This window comes from Otolemur garnettii, unplaced genomic scaffold (assembly GCF_000181295.1).
Source record: "Otolemur garnettii isolate 467f Iridium unplaced genomic scaffold, OtoGar3 scaffold00092, whole genome shotgun sequence".
In the NCBI taxonomy this organism is placed as follows: Eukaryota; Metazoa; Chordata; class Mammalia; order Primates; family Galagidae; genus Otolemur; species Otolemur garnettii.
This window is the reverse complement of record NW_003852487.1, coordinates 3465816-3476017: the sequence shown is the minus strand read 5'-3', so window position 1 is coordinate 3476017 and position 10202 is coordinate 3465816. Positions and strand designations below refer to the sequence as shown.

The 10202-nt window shown below is 45.9% G+C and overlaps 2 protein-coding genes and 1 pseudogene across 7 annotated transcripts in view; 1 reads left to right on the top strand and 2 right to left on the bottom strand.

The window, feature by feature from the left end:
* Positions 1-4095, bottom strand: part of IQCE (IQ motif containing E) — a 60411-nt gene extending 56316 nt beyond the window's left edge. For all 5 annotated transcript variants that reach the window (XM_023516542.1, XM_023516544.1, XM_023516543.1 and 2 more), the window contains exon 1: positions 3950-4095. In XM_023516542.1, coding sequence (XP_023372310.1) covers positions 3950-3985 — 36 coding nt within the window. In that variant the 5' untranslated portion in view covers positions 3986-4095. The remainder of the gene's footprint in view (positions 1-3949) is intronic.
* A 3102-nt stretch (positions 4096-7197) lies between these two features.
* BRAT1 (BRCA1 associated ATM activator 1) overlaps positions 7198-10202 on the top strand; it is a 13906-nt gene continuing 10901 nt past the window's right edge. The window contains exons 1-2 of one of the 2 annotated variants that reach the window (XM_003795445.3): positions 7198-7239; positions 7988-8130. In XM_003795445.3, the coding sequence (XP_003795493.1) occupies positions 8004-8130 (127 nt within the window). In that variant the 5' untranslated portion in view covers positions 7198-7239; positions 7988-8003. The other variant, XM_023516541.1, reaches the window with a different exon arrangement.
* LOC105887541 lies at positions 9670-10194 on the bottom strand (annotated as a pseudogene).

Below are 10202 nucleotides of genomic sequence, written 5' to 3'. Positions count from 1 at the left end.
AACATATTCTTCTTAGCAAAGTATCTCAAGAATGGAAGAAAAAGTATCCAATGTACTCAGCCCTACTATGAAACTAATTTATAGCTTTCATATGACCAATATGACCCAATTATAGCCCAAGAATATGGGGAAAAGGGAAAGGGAGGGGAGGGGAGGGGGGAGGATAGGTGGAGGGAGGGTGATTGGTGAAACCACACCTATGGTTCATCTTACAAGGGTACATGTGAATCTTTCTAAATGTAGAATATAAATGTCTTAACACAATAACTAAGAAAATGCCATGAAGGCTATGTTAACCAGTTGGATGAAAATATTTCAAATTGTATATAAAACCAGCACACTGTACCCCATAACTGCAATAATGTACACAGCTATGATTTAATAAAAATTAAAAAAAAAAAAAAGATCTGGTGTCAACTCTAAATGGCTATGACCTTCACTATTCTCCCTTCTCTGACTTCTTGGCATCTTGTTAGCACGCAAATTGAAGAGGGTTCCCTTGTAGCATTGTTGTGAGATTAGAGAGGAGTTAGGAGCAAGAAATCTAGTGTAGTAGTAGTGACTGGTCACTAGTAAAGTGCCTGACACAGAACCTTATAGATAGTATATGCTCTTCCCTCTCTCCCTTCCTTTCTTCCTTCCTTCCTTTTGTTTTTTTGGAGACAGTTTCACTTTCTCACCCTCGGTAGAGTGTTGTGGCATCATAACTCACAGCAACCTCAAACTCTTGGGCTCAAGCAATCCTCCTGCCTCAGCCTCTCGAGTAGCTGGGACTATAGGTGCTGGCCACAATGCCGGCTATTTTTAGAGATGAGGTCTTGCTCTTGCTCAGGCTGTTCTGGAACCTGTGAGCTCAGGTAATCTACTAGCCTCAGTCTCCCAGAGTGCTAGGATTACAGGCATGAGCCACTGCACCCAGTATTCTCTCCTTTTCTAGAAACGGTCAACCCCTTTACAAAAGTTGGCTCTCAAATTACGAGCAGTCACACATAGTAGCAATCACACATAGTAGCAATCATGCAGTTTCCACTTCACCCCTGTGGTTCTGCACTGTGGTCAGCTGGGCTTGCTCATAGCCATGGCTGGTGAGCTCCCTGGCCCACAGGAGGTACTCTTAAAGGGTCAAAATCAAGCCCAGAGGAACTCTCTTCCTAGGGACTTAAGGGAAATGGATGGACTGGACAAGAGTCATTGCCCTCAAGAGGTTCTTTTCTGGCTTAGGAGAACAGATTCAAGCTCTGGAGAAAATCCATAAGTTAAGGATTAAATCCACAGGCTAGAAGCTAAGAGTCTCCTAGAAACTAAGAGAGCTTCTACTACTCTCTTCCATAAGACTGAATTCCTCAAGAGCAAGGCACCAGATCTTATATTGTTTTTGTGTTCTCAGAGAATAATACAGGGCCTGGCATGTAGAAGGTGCTTAAATTTTTATTATATATAACAATGTTTATGGCAGCATTATTTCTAATAGCATAAAAAAGTAAAATCCTAAAAGAGCTTTTAAGCTGGGAAATGAATGGATAAAATAGAATTAGAGAAAAAATTTTAAAAATTAGAATATTTAAAAACATCTTCTTAAAAATGTGTGGATTTGTAAATACTAACAACAAAGTAAATGACAAAGGTGACAAAATAATATAAATATGATCTCAGTTTTTAAAAAAGATACATTGGAAAAATATTAGAAGGAAATACGTAAAATGTTAGCAGTGGCCAGATTATGGGTAATTGTCCAAATTTTCCATAATGGACATGAATTATTTTTATAATCAATCACAGCATAAGTTGATCCCTATTAAAGACACAGAAGCAGTAACTGCTGGCCCAGGTAGACGGGCAGGCTCTGCAGATGAGATATAACTTGGTACCTTGAAGAACAAGTAGGAAACTTAGCTGCTCCAAAGTGGCCAGGGGCACCAAGCCCCTACTGCGGCAGAACTCTGTGCAATCCTGCTGCACCCTGTGTTCTCAGTAAAAAGCTGTTAAGCCCAGGAGTCTCTCAAAGACCACCACCAGACAAGTCGAATTAAAGAAGAGTCCTTTTATTGAAGAGCTGGCTGGTGACTACCTCAGTGTCCCAACATGGGGTTTCTGAGCACAGCCCCAAGCTGTCTGAGGCTCTGACTTTTATAAGGCAAAATTTTTCCAGGGGGCAAGCAAAAACATAGCAGCAGTTAGGGGAAATCATGAGGGTAAGGCAGCTTAGTCAGTTTACACAATGCTATGATCACGAGAACAATTAGTAATTTTTATAAAACAGGTATAATCTATAATGTCCTAAGGTAGTGTAGGGAGGGGGATTCGCAGGTGAGCATCTAAACAGCATGATCATAAAAATTGATAATCACCAGGGATATAATCCTGAGTGCACTCAGTAATTTACATCACTAACAATTTTAGTTGAATGCATTCACAGTTATACAATGGGAGGGCAAACAAGAGGAACCAGTTTCCAAGGTAATGGAATATAACAAAAAAGGAGTAAACAGTAAAATGGAGTCAAACTTGCTCTTTTAACATTTCCATATCATATACAGATGGCATGAAGACCACCTTAACATAACATGAGGGTTGTTGTCGCAAGGGTAGTTAGTGACTTTCTACACAATACTAATAATTATAACAGTTCTAACCAGGTACACTTAAAATACCATGCAATGGATAGGGAGGCAAGTGGAACTAGTTTTTTTTTAAATGCAATAAAATGCAACAAAACAACAGAATGGAATCAGGCCTGCTTTGCCTTCCCACTGATTGTCAGGAAAATAAAAATGGAGTTAGGCTTGCTTCTCTTTCACGTTAACAAAGCAAGCAAAGCAAGCACAGTTTTCCAGGCATGGAACCTTCCAAAGGCTTCACTTGTACCCTCAATAAAACCCAAACTTCTTGCATGGGCTGCAAGCTCTCCATAATCAGGCCTATTCTCCCCTCCATCCATTCACCTTCCATCCTCTCCCCTCCCACCAATCCGCTCTGCCTTTCTTTCAGCCTCTTGAATATATACCACCTTCCCACTCCAGAACCTCTGGGTAAATCTCTGGTACAGAGGTACCAGATGTACCCTCTGCTCCCATATCTTTACCAGACCTTTGTCTTTGAGATCCAGGGCAGTGTCAACAACTTGGAGGGCTGTTCTTGGTGCCCAGCTTAAAAGCAGTACCCTTCTCCAACCCTACCTCCATCACATGGGCTTGTTTTATTCGGTGCACAGCACTTTTACTTTCGGACATGGTCTTTATTATCTGCTCATTGCCTAGTTCTCCTGGCGCTGGAATGAGGCTTATTCACGTTTGTATCTCTTAACACTAGTAGATACTATTAATTTGGCAGAGGAGTGAAGGACAGTTGTTCATCCTCACCACAGGAAGTAAAGTTGGGCATCACCTTCCCTGGGGAGCCTTCTTTGACCAGGCTAAGTTCCCAGAATCTGGGGCTTCCTCCCAGACACTATGATCGCTTGGGGCCAGCTGATTGCTGTGTGGCTCCCAGACTCGGTTCGGGATGTCTCCAGCGGAGATACCGAGAGGCACTTACACAGTTAACTCCGATGCCTGGTTGGGCCGCGGCTGCAGACTCGCAGGCACAGAGGGGCGAGAGCGCCGCGTCTGGGAGGGCTTCCTGGAAGCGGCGGCCTCCGCAAAGCGGGCAGGATCTAGAGGTGGCTGGGGACGCACGTCAAGCTGTGGCCGACGTCCGGGCAGGCCGCCCACAGGGCGGGGGCCTGAAATCCGCTCTTATGCGGTAACAATAATAGTAGCTATCACTCGGTGTCCGCGGGCAGTACACTCCGGTCCCCACGCCCCGGGCCGGCCACCGCGATGAGCTCTCCCGCAGCCGCCCAGCGCCACAGTTCCCGGGCCACCACCCGGGCGGTCCGCAAGCAGCCGGCCGGGCCGGCGGGCACGGTGAGCACGGGAGGCCGCGCGGAGGCCCGGCCGAACGTCCTTACCGTTTCCGAGGCCGGCTCCCCGGTACCCAACGACATGATGGCGGCGGTGCCAGGCCACCCTTCAGAGCTGCGGGCTCCGCGGTCCAGGAGTGGGACTTCGCGGGCAGCCCCCGGAGCCCGCAGCCTCCGGGCCTGCCAGCGCCCGGGCCCGCGACCCCGCTGCCATGGCAACCGCGCTGCCGGACACCCTCCCTTCTGGCACCGGATGTGGCTTGCGTCGGGGCGACCGTGCGCGTGCGCAGAGTCCATGATCGCTTTCTGGCCAACCAGGAGCTCTCCCGGAGTTGCCAGGGCGGAGCTTGGGGACTGAACTGAAAGAAAAAGGGAATTGCCCGGCAGAGGGCCGCGCTTAACAGTTTTGGAAGTGCTTCTCTCGCCTTTATCTCATACAAGATTGATTATGGGCTGTGTAGGCTGAGCAGGAGGCACGATCGATAAACAGTAGGCAATTGATGCCTATTTTTCAAGTTAACGTCGAAAGAGAAATGGCTTGTTCAAAGGCACAGGCAACAATTTCTGAATGATGACATTTAGAAAACTAAAGGTTGTCTCCTTAACCTTGTATATTGGGCTCTCCGATTCCAAGTCAGCCACAGGAAAATAAAAAACGGAAGAGCTTGTATTGTACTCAAAGTGTATTATAAAGCTGTTTAGGAGTATTTGGCTTCAAAATTTATTTAAATTGTAGGCCATCTACTCTATTTAAAACAGCAGCCTAGAAGCCACTGCATTATTTTTCCAGCTCCCTTACATTATAAGAACATTCTGTGTCAAGAGTGTAAGCATTCTGAGGGCAGGGGCTATTTTTTGTTTCTGGGTGTATCTTCATCCCTGCAAAAGGGTCTGGCACACAGCAGGTGCTCAATAAACAGGCATTACTTCTCTGCCCCCGTCTCCTCAAATATAAAGTGGAAAAAAGGACCATTGGGAGGCTCAAATGAGTCCTTATTTGTACAGTGCTGAGAACAGTTGCTTGTCCCAAAGTAAGTGCAGTGTGGCTGTGTTGTGATGAATTATGTGCTGAATGAATGTGTGGTATAGTGGAAAAATTGTTTGGCAGGTTATTCCAGGTCTTCCCCCTCTGCACCTACTATAAGTCCATGATCCTTTTCTTCTCAGTTTCCTCATCTGTACAACTAAGGAGGGTGAGCTGATTGGCAGTTTCAGGGTTGTCTCCCAGGGGCAGGGAAGATTGAACCAGTAGGGGTTAGAAGCCCAGTTTTTGTAGTCTCACTGTTGTCTCTTTGTAAGCAAGATGGAGGTAGTTTCAGGCCTTTTGTTGGTTGCAAAGGACCAAAGAGAAATAAAATTCAACACAGTGCATAGAAGATAGTAAGCACCTCTACAAACCATGCACAGAAGCTACCATGCAACACTTTGCACTAGCTCTATTTATAATAATAAATAATAAAAATTGTATTTATTCCTAATTTTCCATTCCACTCTTCAGTGTTGCTTCTGTGCTGTCAAGGTCCTGTCAGGTAGCAGTTTCTTCCCAACTCACAGTTTCTTGTTTACGCCATCTCTGATGCAGCCTAAGAGGAAAGAAACCCCACACTCTTCTCAGTTCTCACCAGAGTTGTTTCTGCAAGGCAAATCCTACCAGGCCACTTATGTACTTAAACACTTCCATTTGTCTTCAGGACCTTGTCCACATGATACACTTATAGCAGGGCTTTTACTATCTCAGCCACCGGTTGCCTCATCCTCAAGCTTCACAAACACCCTGCCCTTCTCTTATTTAACTACGAAGACAGTGCATATCTGCAACCCTTACGTCCGTGATTATGAATTCCAAAAAAAGTCTGAAAATCTTTTATAATTTCTTTGATGGTGTCCCAATCTCAACTTTGTCCCAATCTCAACTCTTTTGATTTGGAGGCAAATCTCTGAGCTGAGGCTATTTATAATGTTCATCCCACTTAGAGTTCATATCAATGAGTTTCACTGCAGAACTATTTAAAACATTTAATTATCGGGTGCTGCATCAGACCCTGCTAGGTTGGTAATCTCATTTCATTGTATATGTACCATGTCTATCCATATCTTTAAAATCTGAAAAATTCTGAATTCTGAAAAACGTTTGTCCACAAATGTTTCAAACAATAAATTGTGAACTGTATAATATAGTATTCATATCTGGAGCTCGACTGCCTGGGTTCAAATCCAAGCTGTGCCAACCCACTAGCTGTGACAACTTGATTTAGCCTCTCTCTGCCTCGGTTTCTTCATGAGGGAAGAATGGTTCTAGAGTTAAGGTCAAATGTCATGAGTTTGTATTAAGTGAAGCACTTAGCACAGGGCTATTCTGAGTTTTATTTTCTCCACAGCTACTTAATCAGGTGAATATGAGCTTCCTCATTTTATGGTCAATGTTTTTAAGATGTAATTTTTATCTTAACAGCCAGAGGAATTCTGTTTGCTATTTCTTTTCTTTTCTTTTTGAGACTGAGCCTCAAGCTGTTGCCCTGGGTAGAGTGCTGTGACATCACAGCTCACAAAAACCTCCAACTCCTGGGCTTAAGCAATTCTCTTGCCTCAGCCTCCCAAGTAGCTGGCACTACAGGCGCCCGACACAACACTGGGCTATTTTTTGGTTGCAGTTGTCATTGTTGTTTGAGAGGCCTAGGCTGGATTTGAACCTGCCAGCTCAGGTGTATGTGGCTGGCGCCTTGGTCACTTGAGCTACAGGCGCCGAACCGCTTGCTCGGCTTAACACTTGTGGCCTCGGGCTTATGTCCCCAAAAGGCTTATATCCCCAAAGCGTTGGTTTTACAGCAAGATTTTGGTGTTTGCCTTGAACATGAGCCTTGTTTATCCGCTGGCTTTGAGAGCCTAGTCGCATACTTCAGGACCCCGTTTTAAGACTCAGAGGCTACACACCAATGCAGCCGCACTGACTGGGGAACTCGTGCCGGCTAAGCGCTTTCCTCCCAGCTGCCTCCTTAGACAGGGGGCGCCCCGCCAGCGTGGCCCCGCCCTTCAAAACATAGCCCCGCCTCTCACAGACAGCCCCGCCTTCGGGACGCTCCGCCCACCGGATGCTCTCGCGTCCTGGTGGAGGTGATGCATCGAGGCGACCGGTTTGGCGCCGGCCTGTCCCTCCAAACCCTTTCAGCCTGAGCTCTTTCCCCAAGCCTGGCCCACTAGGCTTCCATAGCGGTCTCCAGGGGAGCTGTCACGGTTCCCCACGCCCGCCGTCCCCTTCAGGCCTGATAGATTGCACAGTCCGAGGGCGGAGCCTGCGGCTGGGGGGCGGAGCCTACGGCTGACGCAGGAAAACTGCGCGGGTGAGGGGCGAGCGACCGGGCTAGGAGCGTGTAGCCGGTGCGTGGTGGGGCGCGGGAACGAGCGGACCAGGTCTGACCCCGGGTGGAGGGGGAGTGTGCAGGGCTTGGGTCCGGTCTATGGGCCGACTGCGGCCGCTACGTCCGGGGCCCCTTTTGGACCCCCGGGCCTGGCGCGCGGGGTGCTCAAAACTGACCCGAATTGCTGGGACGGGGATGGACAGACGGATGCCCGAGTCCGGACAGCTGTAGACCACCCGGGTCAACTCCCAGGTTGGACACACAGATGCACACCCTGGTCCTTCCCCTCCGCCCTCCTCTGCTACTGCAGGGCTATCAAATGCAGCCACCACGGACTCTGGGAGGAAGAATCACTTTCTATCCCGGACTGACTCCGGGTCGAGTGCATGGATACACATTCCCCGGCTCACACTACTGACTCCAGAATTCACAGATGCCCCTGACTCACCTGAAGCCTCAGGCAGTGTACCGTGCTGTCCCTCCACCCCACCAAAGTCAAAGGTTAACAGGCTTTGGAGCTCCCAGGGCCCTTGTGGCTTGGGCCAGACTCTAACGCCTCCCTTGCTGCTGGGACACCAGCTTGTCCAGGACCCTACCCAGACTGAGGCTTTCCATCCATTCTAGTAGCTTAAACCTCTGGTCTCTGACCACAAGCATCACGGGCTACCTGTGACTAAGGGAGTGGGGTCTGGAGCGACATTGAGGACTGGCTCTCACATTTCCTTTACAGGAACCTCCGCTTCATCATGGACCACGAATGCTCCCAGCTCCTGCCTGCTGTCTGTGCAGTTTTGGCAGATCCCAGGCAGCTGGTGGCAGATGACACCTGTTTGGAGAAGCTCCTGGACTGGTTTAAAATGGTAACAGAAACAGGTAAGGGGTGGGTACTGCTGTTCACAGAGGGGCATATGGAGCCTGGGGCAAGGCACCAGGGTCTCCTGTCATGGAGAAAGGGCAGGAACTGTCTGTCCATATCTGTTTTCTAAAGATTCTCCGTGGCTAGTGGGGACAAGGTGAGCTGAAGCCTGAGGGAATGGGCAGGAGAGTTTGAGCTTGAAGTTTTTTTTAAAGGAATATAAAACTTTATTGACCACTGTTCACTATTATTTACAATAAAAGGAAACAATATACAGTTGGATAACATTCTGATTATTATGACTTTTTTTATGGCTTCTGCTCAACGAGTAACCCAAATATTGAAAAGTTTGAGTCTACATGTGAGGAATGAGTTGGGGTAAGGAAAAAACATGCAGGTCAATAATTTAGATTACAGTCTTGGCGCCTATGGCTCAAGTGGCTAGGGCGCCAGCCACATACACCTAAGGTGGTGGGTTCGAATCCAGCCCGGGCCCGCCAAAACAACAATGATGGCTGCAACAAAAAAAAAAAAAAAAAAAGCTGGGCGTTGTGGCGGGCGCCTGTGGTCCCAGCTACTTGGGAGGCTGAGGCAGGAGACTTGCTTGAGCCCAGGAGTTGGAGGTTGCTGTGAGCTGTGATGCCATGGCAGTCTACCCAGGGAGATGGCTTGAGGCTCTGTCTCAACCAAAAAAAAAAAAAAATTTAGATTACAAAGTTTGTTCACACATTTATGTCAACAGGTGTGAAAGTGCCAACATGGCTTAACCATCTGATTAGGTTTCTATACGCCAAGCCTAGGAATGGCTTACTAGAGGAATCTTTAATGACCATTTAACTAAGTCTTATTTGTTTACCTCATTAGAACACACCAGGATTTGTCTAGTTTCCTCTTGTGAGTGGGGAGGTTATTGGTAATGATAAAGCTTTTCCTTTTAGAAATTTTGTAAACACAATTTTGCATTTATATGACTATACATACAGATTCTGTCGTGGCTGCCTTTAAATTATACATTTAAATTGTTGAATTAAGAATCAACTATTTAATTTGAAATATTATAGTTTCAGGAAATTTTTTAATTCTTACATTGCTCAGAACGATGGTATTGCAGACACCTGGGCTTACCTGTGATTTTTGTTTTGGTGAATGTTTAAAAACAAAGAAAATCATTTACATATGCATGTTACATATACACATACAGATAAAAATTTAAAAAAGAACAAACCCAGAATGGTCCTTATGCAAAGAGTTAAGCACAAGTTCTTACTGAATAATGGCTATGGGAATTTCCCTTAGCATTTAGAAAAGCTGTTCTCTAAGGCAGAGGAAATAATATGCCATGGTATCAAATGTTTTTTTTTTCTAATAAAGGAAGCAACTAGAGAAAGCTTTTATTTGTTCAAAGTAACCAGTGCTATTGATGCAACCCCCCCCCACGACTCTCCCAGTACTACTTTCAAAATGGACATATCAAACTTGATTTATTAGAATATAGTTATTCACACTCATCAATCAAAAACCAAGATCCAGATTTTATAAAAAAGCAATGCAAACAATTATTGTGCTTCATCTTCTGAACAAGAATACCAAGTTAGTCTCTCTTCATAAAAAACAATAACAATCTGAGGACACTTCGTATTTGCTTCTCTTGCCAGCACCAAATCTGCCTCATCTGAATCTTTCCATTTCATAAGAAACATTAATTCTCCACTGCTGTCTGTGACACTGTCTCTTCTTCCAGGATCAAGACCCCTGGCAAAGCTTCTTGGTTTGTCAGCAGCATCTCTTTTCTTCTTTGATTTGCTATCATCCGATTCACTGTCAGATAAAGGTTTTCTTATTGTACCATCTTTTTCTTTACCAGCTTTTTGAGAATTAAGAAATGCTTCATTTAGCTCTGGACAATGTAAATTTTCTTCAGATTTCCAAGTATCATCAGCATCTGTAAATCCCTTCCACTTCAGGAAATACTTCACCTTCCCATTTACTACTCGTCGATCCAGAACTACTTTTTCCACCACAAATTCTTCAGGCTCTGCCTCTTCAACCTTTTTACTCTTTCCATTCTGCTTCTTTCCAATTTTTTGCA